General features: G+C 37.4%; 1 protein-coding gene across 3 annotated transcripts in view; it reads left to right on the top strand.

The window, feature by feature from the left end:
* sema5ba (sema domain, seven thrombospondin repeats (type 1 and type 1-like), transmembrane domain (TM) and short cytoplasmic domain, (semaphorin) 5Ba) overlaps positions 1 to 17,176 on the top strand; it is a 273,644-nt gene that overhangs the window by 250,628 nt on the left and 5,840 nt on the right. For 2 of the 3 annotated variants that reach the window (XM_679287.8, XM_073912922.1), the window contains exons 20-22: positions 1,762 to 1,896; positions 5,735 to 5,779; positions 6,516 to 6,721. In XM_679287.8, coding sequence (XP_684379.3) covers positions 1,762 to 1,896; positions 5,735 to 5,779; positions 6,516 to 6,721 — 386 coding nt within the window. The remainder of the gene's footprint in view (positions 1 to 1,761; positions 1,897 to 5,734; positions 5,780 to 6,515; positions 6,722 to 17,176) is intronic. The other variant, XM_005167866.6, reaches the window with a different exon arrangement.

Here is a 17,176-nt window from a genome sequence, read left to right as displayed (position 1 = left end):
TGTAACTATTTTTACAAAAATGCTTTTAACAAGAACACACAATAGTCAATAATCACTCATTGCTTCATCTTATAACATTCAGGTCTTATCTAATCTATTTTAAAAGCACATTTATTTTAAATATCCTGAGACCTGAAGCCAATAATACCACAGATACCGTTTTGGACCCAAACCTGTTAAGGTCTCAAGTTAGACCGCTGGTTTCTGGATATGCCTGTAAGTGAAGAACATATATTAGCTATAACATAGCTACAAAATATCATCTGCTGCAATTGTCTCAAACTTAATTCCTGGAAGGTCATTTCTGCACAGTTTAGCTACAACCAGTTTCAAAGCAGTGGTCACACTGTACTTTTGGCTCCATACACTTCTATTCATACTCATGCGAATGCGATAGAAACACATTCTAATGTGACAAGTTTCGCAGTTTGCTGCATTGCAAAGTTCAAGCTTGGTGAACTCTGACCTGCAAAATTGCATCATGTGACTGCGTGAGACCAATTGAAGATCAAAACATGACCTCTCTGGACAGAAATTGAAAATACGGAGCAATCGATCTCTTTTTTAATGTATAATTATTTTGTTTAATCCCACCGTACGGCAGAGTTTCACATTCTCAAACTCTAGTGTGACCACAGCACAACTCACACCTGCTAAATAGTTTTTAGTAGTCTTGAACACCTTAATTAGTTGGATCAGGTTTGTTCAATTAGAGTTACAGCAAAACTGTGCAGTGCTGTAACCTTCCAGGAATCGAGTTTGAGACCTCAGATCGACTGTATGCGTTCAATCCACGTATTGCATAAAGCGCTTGTTGAAACAAGAAAATAATTTCCTTAATGAAATCTAAAAAACAAGTGGTAATAGGAGGCATATCTAAAACCATCTGAACAAACACAAGATAAAACTGGCAGTGTATCAGCTGACCATTTGCAATCCGATCAGTAAAACTTCAGGTCGAAACAAGGCCTATGAGTTTAGGTTGAAAACTGGATCAGTTTACAAATGAGCAGGGCCAGACAGAATCTGAGGAATCGCTAACTTTCTTTGTATTTCTATGCAAACTTTTGTTAAAAACAATATTAATAGTAATTATTCATATGCATTAATAGTTATTAATTTAATAATATGCAGATATATGCGCAATGATATTGAGTGTAGAGTATTTTAAAATATTAAGAACAACTTGATTAGTAAATAAAGCCACAGTAGCTCTCATATAATGAGCTACTCTATATAAAGACAATAACAAATTACTTTATAAATAGTATTAAGCAGTAATGAACTAAAATTTGCATGTATATATACTTTTTTTTTTTACACTCATTTACATGTAAATAGGCTGAACTATTTAGAAGTAAAAAGGCTGAATGAGAATGGGCTCAAAAATCTGTGGAAGTTTTCTGTGGGTGCAGATTCAATGTTAAACTAAACCGAACTATACTGAACTTCAACTAACCCTAACTTTAACTTAAAAACTGGACTGACACAGTTTCAATTTGCTAAAACTTTCATGTAAGCTGCTTTGACACAATTTACACTGCAAAAGCGTGATATTAAAATAATAAATATTAATTAAAATTGATGTTGGCCTGCAAACAAGTCATTTTTTGGACTTAAAAAAAATCAGTTTTGTTATTAACAAGTCACTCTGAACATTTCATAGTTGACAGAAGAAAATCAAAGGTTTGCAATGACATGAGGTCGAGTAAATGACAGAATGTTGCTTTTGGAGTGAACTGTGCTTGTGTCTGTGTGCAGGTGGCTGGATGGCCTGGTCTGTGTGGTCTGAGTGTGATGATTCAGGCCTGCAGCTGCGCAGTCGAGTGTGTGGAGCTCAATCCATGCCATGTGCGGGAAACAGCTCCCAGCACAGAGACTGCAATGAGATCCCAGGTGAGAGACAGCTATACACAGACACACATACAAATATGTATATATATTTGTATATATCCACACTCCAGTTGACTGGTCCATCACGAAGCAAAGCGTTTCCCAATTGCGATGTTGCTCTTAATAAATAAACATACACTTTTAAACCCTGTCAAACTCGCTGTTGTTTTAATAGATTAGATGTAATATGTTTACTTGCGTTTATTCATTACTCTGGCTGGTGGAGTGGAAGTGTTCAAAGTGAAGAACTGAACGCAGCCTGCGAGAACACGAGTTATCAGAGCGGAATACCAAGTGAATCAGGCACTCTAATTAATATTAATGCTATGCCACAAGGCAGCCTCACATACAATTTCTCTCCAATTTTGGGAAACGGCTTCCAAAATCCTGAGGTGTCTTAGACGGTGAGGAGATCAAGGAGAATTGTGCATCTCAATCAAAACCTCTCCCCCCATCCTCCTCTATACCAATTTCTGCTCTTTGTGGAGATTTCAGATAGAGCTTGAAAAGCATGACTTTGGGTGGTAATGGAGCACCTCAGACTCTGTTGCAGCGGTGAAAAATGTGTTTCTGTTGAAATGCACCTCATCACTTCATCTTAAATGGAATATTTACTCTAAACAAGCGTTTTTTTGCGAAATAGCTTGCAGTTGTTTTACTGGCATTGTCATTCATATCTAGGGTGTTTAAATACTTAATGGAAGCATGGTGGTAATAATTTCATAACTTTTATGTGACCCGATGACAGGCTTTGATGTGTTTTTCTCTACTTTATCGCCGAGCCCCTGCTCATCCCTCAGGTACAAAACAGGACACTGTCTTCCTCAACACTCACATCTACAGCTCTTTGAATCATCCTACTTTCTGGAAGACTGCTTTTGATTGTAGAGAGTGGAGAGGGGGAGAAGATAGAGAATGATTGACATTTTGGCTGTAATTCAATAAATGTAGGGAGGAAAAAAAAGACAGAAGGTGGGTCGTTCATACTGGACTGTTTCTTCCATCAGTCTTTGGTTGAGTTGGTCAAAACCCAGATTCAGGCAGCAGAACTGACAAAAAGCATGCTAAGTGGATTAATGAAAATGAAATACATCATATACACTACCGGTCAAAAGTTTAGGGTCGTTTTTTTTATTATTCTTCTTTTCAAGGCGACATTTAATTAAATGTCAAATAAATTGTTAAATACTTCTTTATTAACTATTTATTTCTTACTTATTGTATGTAGTTTTAAATGAAATGATTAGTCTACTCATTATTTATTTCATTACAATTTCCATTAATAATAATATTAATAATTATTATTATTATTAGAGTGATTTCTGAAGGATCATGTGACTCTGAAGATTGGAGTAATGAAGCTAAAAAATAATCTGTAAAATAACTGGAATAAACTATTTAATTGACTGATAAACTGCTTTTGAACAGTTATTTTATAGTGCAACAACATTTGATAATTGTATAATTTGTACTGTGTTCTTGATTAAATAAATGCAGCCTTGGTGAGCAGAATAAGCTTATTTTAAAGCATTTAAAAATTCCACTGACCCCAAACTTTTGACCGGTACTTGTGTACTTGTGCATAGTTATAATACGCCAGAATGGATTATTATATTTTAAAAGGGGGAATGCTTTTTGTGTCTTCTGATAATGACATCAAGCAGCAGCACATATATTTTATATAAGGATAATGTTATAGGTCTTGCATATTTTTCTTCCCATAAATTTGAGTATTTCCTCACATTTTCCTTTCACACATTTTTTACCATGATTCATGAAAGACAAAAGTCAGTCAGTTGGTTTAACAATAGTTTATAAACTTTATTTATCTTGTCAGGCATATTTAGAGCAAGAACCGTTTGATGACATATTAAGGAAACAGGAATAAAACAGACAAGTATAAGAAAAGAAAAGTAATTAAAAACATATAAAAACAGATTAATGTATTAAAACAGGTTATAAAAGAGTGAAAAAGAAAAGAAAGACACAATAGTGTGATCTGTCAGACGTAGCACAGTGCACAGTAAAGGCACAACTAAAATTATGTTTTTTTAAGTCTTGATTTGAATGTATCTGATGTTGGAGCACATCTGATCATTTCTGTGAGCTGATTCCAGTATAGTAGCTGACGGCAGATTCACTATGCTTTAAATGAACTCTAAAACAATGATGGCAGCAGCTGAAACACAGAGTACAATGGGTGATCTGGGGTGCATAGGATACCCTGAGCTCTCTTTAAAACGTTCATTCATTCATTTTCTTTTCAGCTTAGTCCCTTTATTAATCTGGGGTCGCCACAGTAGAATGAACCGCCAACTTATCAAGCATATGTTTTACGCAGCAAATGCCCTTCCACCTGCAACCCATCGCTGGGAAACATCCATACACACTCATTCACACACATACACTACAGATAATGTAGCTTACCCAATTCACCCGTACCGCATGTCTTTGGACTTGTGGGCGAAACCAGAGCACCCGGAGGAAACCCACACAAACACGGGGAGAACATGCAAACTCCACACAGAAACGCCAACTGATCCAGCCGAGGCTCGAAGCAGCAGCCTTCTTGCTGTGAGGCGAACGTGCTACCCACTGCGCCGTTGTGCACAACTCTTTAAAAACATAATCCTCTTTAAAACATAATAATGGTACATTACCATTGAACCAGTTTGATTAAAACCGATGATCTTACCAGCCACATTCACAAGGCTACTCAACCTGTTTTTATTTGACAGCCTCAGATTATAGTATAATGCAGAAAAATAAAACGGATTCAATAAGTTGTTCATAAAACAGTGTGAACATAGAGATACTATCTAAGAACTATCTAAGTTTTGGGTTTTTGTTGAACTTTTTTATCGACAGCCTGGGTGTTACGTTGAAATGTCAACATATTGTAAATAACACCCTCTAGATATTTATGTGTCAACAATTTCAATGTCCAAATCTTTTGTTTTGCTGGGGGTAGGAGGAGCCTCCTTGTAATCTATCAATCACCATGTCTTTTATTTTATTTACATTCAACTGGAGAGAAAATCTATCACATCAGAAGTTAGATTCTTCCGCAACAGGACCATGCCCCCAATCCTGATTGGTTGTTGCTAGATTAGATATGGTTGCAGTCTGAAGTTAACGAGAAATTTTCATATTATTTATTACATTTGCTGTTTATTGTATTTTATGAACATCTGCCCCCACCCCAACCCTAAACCAAACCGTCACAGTGATGTAAAAACAGTAGTTGTACAAAGTACTATTTATGCTCTCTATTAAATTACCCAATAAATTGTATTTTTTAATGCCTACCCCCACCCTAACCCTAAACTTAATCATAACATTGCTGTAAAAATATCAATTATTGTTATACAGTGTCATAAAAAATGCTGCTATATTGATGTGCATATCGCACTTCTGGCTGGCGGAATATCTGATCTAGACTTTACCATCTTGATCCTGACACAATCTACATTGTAAAAGCACTATAGAAATAAAGATGAATTGAATTGAAATTTAGCTGACACTGATTTGTGCCAGTGGAATAATCATTCCATAGTCACCTTTTCTAAGGCAGTTCATTGTATACTATGCATTGGTTTATGCGTCATGGCTATCAAATCCAAGACAGCCATTTCCAGCATCATTCTTTACTGTTAAAGCTCAAATTTAGATTCTGACGCAAAACTTGTTGACAGCTCCTTCTCTAGATGGATGTCTTCAATGCATCTTGAACCTCGATCACAGTGTTTTTAAGATGATGTGTCAAGTTGAAAGATGTTCGTCATCAGCTTATCCTCTGTGAACAGCCCTTAACTATAAACATCTCCATATCTCTCCACAGCCATTCTTCCGGCATCCAGCTATGAGAAGGACCAGCAGTGTGGAGGTAAGTGCTTCGCCATATTTGTTTGCATTGAGTGCATGTTAGTATGCGCATGTGCATGCGTGCTGAAGGCTCAAAGACATGTACTAGTGTGCTGCTTGTGTGTCGTTTTCACCTCAGCTCCTTCCCATCCCAAAATCAGCAAGAAATGACATTGCTAATGAGTGAACTTCACCATTGCTGATTTTTTTTCCATGTGTCGTGGCTCTTGCTGCGCTCCCATGCAGAGGTGCTGCCTTTTCCAGTCTATCAAACACATGAAAGGGCGCAGTGGTGCTTTTTAGGTTGCAGATCCAGGCCACATGGGGCAGAGATGGCGCCGCAGTGCCAGTTTGGTGGTTCTCCAGGTGGCAGCACATATTACCCATCATGCTCCAGCTGTGGCGCTCTCCTGAGTGATCGTTGTCCAATTAGAGCAGTTCATGACGGGGTATAGCAGTCGCTCTCCTCAATCACATTTTCGCACTCATTACGGGTCAAACCGGCAGGATGCCCGGTCCGTCACATCGACCGGCTAATCACAGCGCTGTCCCTCGGTACTGCATCATTCAGCCAGACGTTCTCTAGCACCTGGTTGACGGCTGTGGGACATGTAGCGTTAATGATGAGGGATGCAATTCCACCGACATGGGGGATTTAAAAAACAAAAAAAGCATTTTTAGTAAATGAGAGTGCCAACATATTACAGTTGTTTGCAGACAAGTGGTTGTGGTAATGTTGCTTTCTCTTGTTCCCCCAGGGTTCACTCTGCTCCACCTGATAGCGACAGGTGTGTCGTGTTTTCTTGGTGCCGGTCTGCTGTCTTTCCTGGTGTATGTTTACTGTCAGCGGTTCCACAAGCCCTCGCAGGAGTCTGCCATCATCCATCCCACCACTCCCAACCACCTCAACTACAAGGGCAACACCACACCAAAGAATGAGAAATACACACCCATGGAGTTCAAGGTCAGTTGACCAGAAAAAGCTTATTACAATTAAAACTGATTGCGTTCAATTCAAATCAGCGTTTCTTTAGTATGTTTTGGGTTTTGTTGATCGTGTTGCTGCATTCAAACTTATATCAGACTCAAACTCAAATCACCGACTGAGTAAATAAAAATGATGAAATAAATTCCAGCAAGCATTTTGTATTTGTTTAAAAGAAGTCTAATAGATGTTAAAAAAATTATGTCTTGGCTAAAGCAAGGCTAAATTTGGGCTGTCAGTGAAAATCTAATAGACGTCTAACAACAGTCCAAAATTAGACTAGACATCAAGAAGACAGGAATGATTAGCTGTACATGTGAATCTGTGTATTTGATGACTAGTCTAATTTTTGGCAGTCCTTATTTTAGCATGGACATCTATGTTTAGACATCTATTAGACATCTTTTTAACATACAATTGCTTGACAAAATGAACACCGAATGAGTCCAATGTAAGGAACTGTTTATGTCAGCACTATGTGGGGATGTTTTGTATATTTATGTTTTTTTATTTCATAAGGTTTACCTGAGAGGTAACATCTTTGTAGAGTCACATACCTGTCGGTCTATTGCAGTTCTCAGGGATTGCTTCTTTAGTGGCTGTTTTTATTCACAGTGTGCAAGACTTTTTAGTCAGATGGATTTTTTTTTTTTGCTTAAATAAATGGCATTTTTTAATTATTTGAAAATATGTAAATGTAAGCCCCATAAATATCTGAAATTATGTTTTAGGTTTTTTATCAAATAAATGCAGCTTTAGTGAGCATAGGAGACTTAACTTGATTTCAAGCTCTTGTACAGTTGTGCATATATTCATGTCAGATTGATTTTTGATGGACTTAAAATTATAAATGCAAATAAAAAATAGATTTAGTGAAGACTCAAATGGCAGGGATATGTAGAACTTTGGAGATGTAATATGCACATAGATCTGTGCAGATTTTCAGTGAGCCTGGGGATAAGATTCTGGACAAGATCTGTGGCCTGAGAACTGTACATAAATCTCTGTGGATTTTCGCAGTTGCATGTCCTGTTCAGGATGCTCAGTCAAACAGATTTAGAGAGTACCGCTAAGCGCTTGCCCAGCATTTGCTACTTTTCTTGGAAGTGCATTTACAAATCAGGGCTGCAATTCAAAATTAGCCAAAAAGTAGTCCAGTTGCATTCCAGGGTTGAGTGAGTGACCCCCTTCAATTGAAACGTTGGGATAAATCAAGTCCCACAAGGTTTCTGTTCAGTTTACCTCAGGATTTTGACTAGCTTCCTCTAGGAATATATAGATCAAAAAATGTAATGTAACATAAATATTATAAAAATAATTAAATTATTAGAATTTGTTTAACACACTTAATCTATCCATATTTGTAACTATTTAGAACACCAGTGTTCCAAAACTCACAAGAGTCCCTCCGGAAAACATTAGCGTTTTTTGTACTTTTGTACTGCACATTTATTTTAGTTTAGTGCAAAAGTAAGCATGTTAACATTTTAAGCTGTAAAATTTTGCTTCTAGTTGTCTTTATAACAGCACTAAACTTGTGCTCACTTTTCACAGTCACCAGCTCAATATATCAGGGGAGTTTAGGACAAAAAATTTACATGAGTACTGAAAATTTGAAAAATTATGAAAAAGATTTGATATACATTAAATATGGACTGTTTTTAAAGGTATTGACAGCAAATAAGTAGCTTGTGAGTTTCAATATATCAGTCCTGCAGTATTGATGTGTCCATCTTTAGTTTCCCCTCGATTGAACCTCTACATAAAAAAAAAAAAACATTTGCAGCAATAGTGTAAAAGAAGCCCAGTTCTGTGGAGAAATAGAGGACTTGGAAACATAGCTATAAATGACTTTTATACATTCTTTACATATGGAATGTGCCACAGAATGCAATAATACATGATGTTTAAACAAATCTCTTATATCCACATAAAAGGTAGTGCAAAAAAATATTTATAAATAAAATAACTCCAGAAATTGTTTTACAAGGCCATTTATATGTTTAGAAATTGGCCCTTGAATGAAAGCTCAGTTTTTATCGTATTTAGAAGGGTTGCGAATATTAATGAGCTCTCCTCTCGCTCATGATTCTGATGCTCACACAGTGTGATGTACTTTGAAATACACGTTAGGACAAAGTGAGCTATCTCTATGCAACTAAGGGTGTACTCACACTATGCTATCCGAACCGTGCCCAGGCCCGTTACCCGGATCGTTTGAGAAGTGTGAGTGCTCTGAATCGGGCTCAGGCATGGTTCACTTGGCCGGCCCTGGCCCGGTTGGAAGAGGTGTGCCAGAGAGCAGTTTGCTTGGGCTTTGGCACTTTACGCTTGTAGTGTTAGTGCAAAGTGCGCCTGAGCCCGAAACTGAAGACGAGATGTGACTTTTAAGGGACTGTTTCATATGTGTTAATGAATCATTCTTACTGTTCAATGAGCACAAACTGTCGTAGTTTAATAAAGACACAAACCCCTCACTGCACGACCGCTGCACCTTCAGCAAACCTCCTAATTCCTGCAGCACGAGGACTTTATAATTGTTTATGAGCGTCAAAAGTGGCTGATCTGTTCAGTGAAATATTTGACTGTCTGTCACTGCATCCCGACGACTAAACAATATAATTAAAGCAATCTTTACTGTGCTGAGCGAAAGTGCTTACTTGACAGCGCATCATTGATAGCGTAAGAGTGCAGGCCATTGGGGGAGATGGGAGGGGGGACAAGCGTGCTTAAGTGTTGAGAATAAAATTATATTTTCTGAGTGTAACATGCAAGTATACATTTTTTGAAGTTTATTGCCACCCTTTCACTCCAGAAAAAAAACACTGTAAGAGCTGAGTGATGACACAGTGCGTAAATGCGCATTAAGCAACTAGATTTAGCAGTTTACATGTGTCTGTTGGCTCAGTACAAATGCACACGTCAGTTTCATTATTACAAACATACACTACAAATTACTCAATATACACAAATAAATAATAAAACATACAGTAAAACAGGGTGGCACTAAATAAACGTAGAATCCAAATTTTACATTCTGACCAGTGAGAAAATGTTACTCTGTGGCTATCTATGACTGCCAGATTTCAAAATGAGAGTCCCACATACATTGGAAATAGAAAAAGCTGTGCGGTAAATGATTACAGAAAAATATTATTAATGTAATCTCACTAGAAAACATTGTAGCCAATGCACTGGGCATGCATAATAAATGATCCCATGTGGAATGTCACATTTCTGGCCTGTTTTTTACCTAGATTTTACACTCGTGGTTTTACAGTACATGAGAGAATCTTTTTATTCAGCTAGCTAGGCATATCCAGATTTTCATTCTATGGCACCTTTAAGCTAAGTACTTTAACATAGCTAATAAATAGCGCATTTCCTCTTAGGTTTCCCTACAGATGAGCTAGCAAAAAATGAAAATCTTATAAGCAGTCAAGGAAGCAAGCTCTGTAGGAGAACACACCGGTTTGTTTTGTCTAAAATGAGCATCGCTAGATAACTGATAGTTTGGAGATCACTGCTGGTTTTGAGTTTCCCTGCGGCCGCTTGTTTAGCCGGCTCTTCTGGCTGCACGCAGCTCCTGGCACACACTCTGTCTTTATTAATGGGCTCCATTAGGCTGTTTAAGCAGCAGCCGCTCAGTGGACTCCCACAGCTGGTTGTGACTGATCGTCAAGCTCATCCAATTAGTTTGGCTCGGCTCGCTCTCCCTCCACCTTATGTCCTTGCTGTGACACCTGCGCGAGCCTTTTGCCACTTTTTCCATCGATCTTCTGCATGACCAGTACTCACTCCAAACTCATTACAAGACTTGAGCAATGCGGGTGGATCAAGAAAGTGTCGCCCACTGCAAAAGTCTGTCAATAGCCCCTTTCACACAGTGATACCGGTAAATATCCGGAAAATTTCGGGAAAGACTTTACCGGTATATTGAAAAAAGCGCTGTTCACACAGGCGAGGACGTTACGGAAATTTTCCGGAAAAGATATTCACACATCCATTCCAAAATACCGGTAAATTCTGACATCATTCACCACAAATGAGCTTTAAACGGCTGCGCTTGTATTTGTAAACATTTGCCTAAATTACAAACTCTGTGGATGATCAATATTGTGAACAACTTTCGCAGGATCACTTTCTCATGTCGAGATGTTCATAATATGTGCGTGTGCTGGCGCTCACAGGCACCCGCAAAGCTTGAAGGTAAACAAACAACGGCTTATCATAAGCATCTCATCGATGATTATTTACACAGTTGGCATAAAGAAGAACATATAAACGTGATCTGACTAACTTCTAGCAGCTAAATGTGTCTGGAAAAATATTCAAAGGTTTTTATTCTCACAAACCGCGCGAACGTAAATGCGTCTGACTGTTGTGATTGGCTAAAGCAGACGTCTCACGTCAGCACGTTCTAGACGTGCACGCGCTTATTACGGTAATCTTCCTTCTGCATTCACACAGCGCAGCATTCCGGCAAATTGCCGGTAATGTTACAACTTCTCTTTCCGGAAAATAGCCAGAACGAATTTACCGGTATTTTCAAAAAGGACCTGTTCACACATACAACCTTTCAGGAAAATTGCCGGCAATTTCCCGGAAAGGTCTGTATGTGTGAAAGGGGCTATTGACTTACTCTTACATGGACATCAGTAATCTAGTTATTTGGCTTAATCTGAATAAGACTATAATATTATTAAGTGTTTACATTAGTTGCTGAAAGAATGTTTCCTTTTTACATGTTATAACACATAGTTCAATTCATAGATATATACCAGGGGTGGCCAACCCTGTTCTTGGAGAGCCACTTTCCTGCAGATTTCAGTTGGTACCCATATCAAACACACCTGAATCAATTAATTAGGACCTGAACACCACGTGATAATTACAGGCAGGTGTGTTTGATATGGGTTGCAACTGAAATCTGCAGAAAGGTGGCTCTCCAGGAACAGGGTTGGCCACCCCTGATATATACATTAGATATCGCATACAGGGCCTGAGCATGCGTCAATACTGCCGCCATATTTGTACAGGGCTTCCAAGACAAAGTCATTCAACAGCACTTAGTCAGGACTAAAGCTGATCTGAATGTGCTAAACTTTTGCACTGGGTACAGGTGTAGTAACAAGCAAGCAAAGCTTTAAGGCATCACATTTCATAGGGAAGATTAAATTTTTTTATGATTTTGTATGTTACGAACGTTTGTGCTAAACGAGTGTTATTGACGATGATAATACAGTCACTTACTGCACTACCATAAGGCAAAGTAGCACCAACTTACACTAAAGTCTAGACTTATGGTGGTTTTGTTGAAGAAAATCTGTGAAAATGTAAATGAAATATGAAAACAAGACGATGCGGTGCCAGAAACTTGTATTATTGCAGGCTAAGTGAACGAGAGTTTTTTTTAAGTAACTTATTATAACATAACAGTGCCTGCGCCTCAATGTGCATATACTTTCCACCCTAAATTATTGAATATTACAAATGTTGTATACCATTTAGATCAGAAAGGTAGATATTATGCACATTGTGATGCAGGGATATTGATAATTCACATGAATCGTTCACAACGGAAATTCATTTACAAATGAATCAATCCCTCCGTTAGAATTAGTAGTGAAAGGGGGTGTGTTTCTGGACATGTGGATTAGACCAAATTCAACGGAGAGGGAGGAAAATACTTTGCATGCAATTCTTAATACAATCCATGCACACAAACACACACTCTTTGTTGGCAATGCCAGTGTGGTCACTTATCCACTGATGTAGACAAGTGATGTAAAATTACAATTTTCAAAATAAAAAATATATGTGCAAATATATGTGCATACTGACCACCGGGAAAATGCCCGATCATAAATATATGTACAGTATATATGTTTATATATCTATGGTTCCAGATGGCCAGTCTGCCATTGCACCTTGGTCCCACATTTATTTTAAAGGAGTGCTACCCTGTACCAAAATGGCGGCTCTACTGACTCATTCCTTCCAATAGGCAACAATAACGTAGGCAATAGCTAATGTAAATATCTATGGTTCGATTAACATCATTACGTCAGCATTTGATGCTAATTTTCTCCAGCATTTTGCACTACAACAGTTCATTTTCATCATGGCACCATATCTGGTTTTGGCCGTTTATTTTTAATTTTCTGACAAGTTCAAATGCAGTTAATTTATGATGCAGTGCATGCAAACAGTCGACGGTGGATACTAATTCTTTAGCAAAAAGCCACCACTGCTATTTCATTCACTAAATTTTCATTCATGCCCCTTGACAACTTAGAGTAACTGGATAAGAGCATAGTCCTTATTTCCCGCTCATATAAAAACTGTGCTCTCTTGCTTGAGCTTGCCTTTCTCATTTGTTTGTTGTCAAATACCTGACAGCTGCCATGTGTGCGTCCTGTCGCTAAATGTAGCGCAAAGTTCTACAAAGTGAAGTTTTATAAACTAATTTTGAGAGGATCACATGTTATGATTGATCACAGCTGGTCCTGCATCAACAATCATCGATAAACCAATCAGATGAATCCTAACCGTCAATAAATAGCCTAGTTTATCTTACCTCCATTATCTTAATTTTTGAAGAATCAGTATGCCAAACCTGCAAATAGTATCAAGTTATAGGTAATAGTTTGAATCGGTAATAGTTTGATTAGAGTGTTTACATGTCTGTACTGCGCTTCAGTTATGCGACTAAACAAGGAATACTTAATTCGATTTCTGTTTTGTTTGATTATGATTTTAGTTCTATTATGGTCAACAATAATCACAGTTTAAATAGTAGACTCTTAATTAAAGTTTTGTCTTACTCGGAGTATAGGTGTCTTTGTAAACATACTGATTCAGGCCTCTGTCCATGCATTCCCTGGGCACATCAGTGTGCAGATGGCTGTGTGATATTAACCGTGTGACACGGAGGCTTTCTGATTGATGGGTGTTTGAATAAGCATCCGCTGAGAGATACATGGTAAATCAGGATGAATATTCTGATTTCGCAGAGGAAAGCGTTTGTCGAAAGGCTGCTGAAGATGCCACAGTGTAATTTTGTATCATAATAGCAGGCAAACATTCCCCTCACTTGTCACTCATTGACTCTTGGATAAAAAAGCTATTTCATCTGTCTTGTTCAGACTGAGAATGGAGATCTCAGCCCCTTTAGAGCTATTGTTTGCAAGGTATTGAAAACTATAATTGTTGCACAGCAGATCTCGGCTACGGTGAGTCACTCGAATCAATCTCGAGCGTTCATCGCTGCACTCCACCAGTAACTGAGCGACAGCTTTTTTTTTTTTTTTTTTTGCTGCTAGACAAATGATATTTCTCAAGAAACTACATTTCATAAACACACACTACGTTTCATCCGTGACCCAGAAGTTCAGCTCTTTTGAATTATACAGCTTATCTGTGGATTCCATTCAGTGGTGTGTTACATAATTAAAGGGGCAGCGTGTAAATTCTGCTCCACGATTGACACCAAACTGAATTGCGAAAAATAGTCTTATTGTTTTGATTTCTTCCCATTTTGGCTCAAGGATTGCTGTAGTAGTCTATGAATTATTATTATAAAATGTGTAGAATTTCAAGAAAAATTGATTTAATGTACATCAAAAGTAACAAAGCTCATAGTGATTTGGGCAATGTTTTACAACAACAGTACATGAATAATGATGTATTAATATGTAAACTAAACATTACTTTATTCTGAATTAATAATGCATTAAGGCACGCACTAATCAGGAACTAACTTACTACTACTTAACTACAACATAATTTACAAGAGTTCATGTACAAATAATGACTACCTTAATTACTTTTTAGAACATGTTGTTAATTGATGTATTAATTAACATTTAACTCATGAGCTGTAAATGTATAATTATGTCATGACTTTACTTGAAGGGGCACATCACATCAACTCATCCATAACTACTGATGAACTCCTGTGTTTAAACTGTTGATGATGTTGACAACACTTTTCTATTCTGCGTAAACACACTAGACTGATTTTCATAAGGAGTTCATGAGTAGTTAGGAATGGGTTAATGATGATGTGCCCCTCCAAGTAGAAGTAAAGTCATGATAATTATACAGTAACATTTAATGAGTTCTTGATTGTTATTAAGCATAAATTAATGTGGTAATTAATACATTAATTAACAAGCAAGCATGTATTAACAAGCAATTAAGCTAGTCATTATTCACACATGAACTCATGTGACTCATGTTGTAGATAAAGTTAGTTCCTGATTAGCGCATAAATTAACTCATAATTAGTTCATAATGAAGCAATGTTTCATTTACCTATTAACACATTGTTAATTATGGACTGTTATTGTAAAGTGTTATCATGATTTGTTAGACTGGGGGCATGATACAAAGTTTTATTCATTATATATATTTTTTGTTCATTCATTGTTTATTTTTATTTTTCAAATATCTTAGAAGGTTTTAATTTACCCTTGCATAATACAAATAAATATAAAGTACTATAAAGTTTCAAATGAATATCTTTAAGTGTTCAGACTAAAAGATCAAGAGCAAACTACACAGATAGTACTTCTGAAAACAATAAGAGAACTGGTGATACGCACTAATTGTTGAAGTTCTTATCTGATGGGGTTTGTTGTTGTGTTCGCTTTGTTCTCATGCAAACTACAAGTACAGAAATCACACAGAAAATACTGTAGAGTGCATCCAATTATATGAAGATTTCATAACTCCTAAAGCGTTCCCAATATCGTATTCTATTTGCATCTGATGTACAGTTAGTGGTCAATGGATGTTTGAGGGTGAGACTACAAGTGCAGCCTTGGGGCTGTAGCAACCTATGATGCCATTCACTATCTGCTTATGTACAGTAAGTTTCTACAATTCAGCATTCAGAATTAGTATCGGTCGTCAGCTTTCACATCTGTAGTTTGCTTCATTTCATCTGGACCAAGGGCAATAAATGACACATTGTAGCATTTTCTGCCATCTTTGGGTCCTTTTCACACCACACTGATTGCTTTGGTCCGAACCAGTTGAAAAGTACAAAAATGCAGTCATGTGACAAAATCCACATCACTCATTGGCCAGATGTTGTTGAACATATTTCCTAAACTGCTTTTCGATTGGTCAAAATTCACGTGCGGGGTAAATGCCACACTCCTGCAAGTAAACTAACCGGCAAATACAAAATGACGCTTTAGACATAGTTTGTATACATCACTTTAGATAAGCTATACATTTAAAAAATGAAGCGCAGCTGTGACTGAAAAAACTATTTTTAATGCATCACAAACGGTGAAGGTGCATCACACGTCACTTCAGGTGGAAACGTGAATTAATTTAGCTAAACTGTGACATGGTCATCTTATGGAAATATTACCAACGATCCATCAGGTATTTTTTTTCTCTCTCCGTTTAAAATTATTGGCAAAGCGCTGTCAACAAATATTTTCCTTCACATTCCATAACGCACAGCACATCGGCCTACGGCAGCTGGATTAGTCCAAAAAGGTGCAGTACTTTTCCGATTGGGTCTGTTCTAGTTTGGATCATAATTTCATCACAAACAAACCACTCCAGGGTTCATTTAAAAGGTACGCTTTTTTGGTTTGCTTTTGGTGTGCACTCAAGTATGATTGCTACATTCACACCTGCCCAAACAAACCGCACCAAGAGGGAAAACAAACTCTAGTGCGATTCAACCATACTAAATAAGGCAGGTGTGAAAGCAAATAGAGCAAAAGTTGACTCAACTGAAAATAGTATAAGGCAACTTGCTGCAGAGCTGTTTTGAGTTGACTCAACTTTCAACCCAAGTACTGCACTTGGCTCGATTTAAGTTGAGTAAAAAATCAAGTAAGTAAAGTTGAGTCTTAAAATTTTAAGTTGCCAACTTTTTTACAGTGTATAAATCAGAACACTACAACAAAATATAAATTTACAAAACTAAGCAAACGATGCAAGTCATGAGGGAACACAAAGAAACAGTCTCACACTTCATCATATTTGTTAAATATTTGCAAGTAATATAATTTATCTGAATATTAGACATATTTGTATGAGAAAACACCTATTTGGAGCTTGAGAAGTACTGTGAATATGGTAAACACTGCTTTATTTACGGGTTGTATGTGTGCAGCACTAGTTTCAGTTTCTCTTTGTGTATTAACAATACAGACTACTGCTACATGGATGTTTGGAAAGACGCGTCGTCCCATACAAGCGCAGAATATGTTTCACTGTGTTCACATGCAGCTTGGAATTTAAGAATTTGGGACTTTGGGACATGTGGAGCTGCGCATCGATGGATTTTCTTTTCAGTGTTTGGACTTTTAGCAGTTAGCTAAACCACACTGAACTGAACTAAACTGAACTTCAACTCTGAAAACTAAACTGACATGGTTTCAGTTTAATAGAACTTATGTT

The sequence above is a fragment of the Danio rerio genome, chromosome 9 (genome assembly GCF_049306965.1).
Source record: "Danio rerio strain Tuebingen ecotype United States chromosome 9, GRCz12tu, whole genome shotgun sequence".
Taxonomy (NCBI): domain Eukaryota; kingdom Metazoa; phylum Chordata; class Actinopteri; order Cypriniformes; family Danionidae; genus Danio; species Danio rerio.
This window is presented reverse-complemented; position numbering and strand designations above follow the sequence as displayed.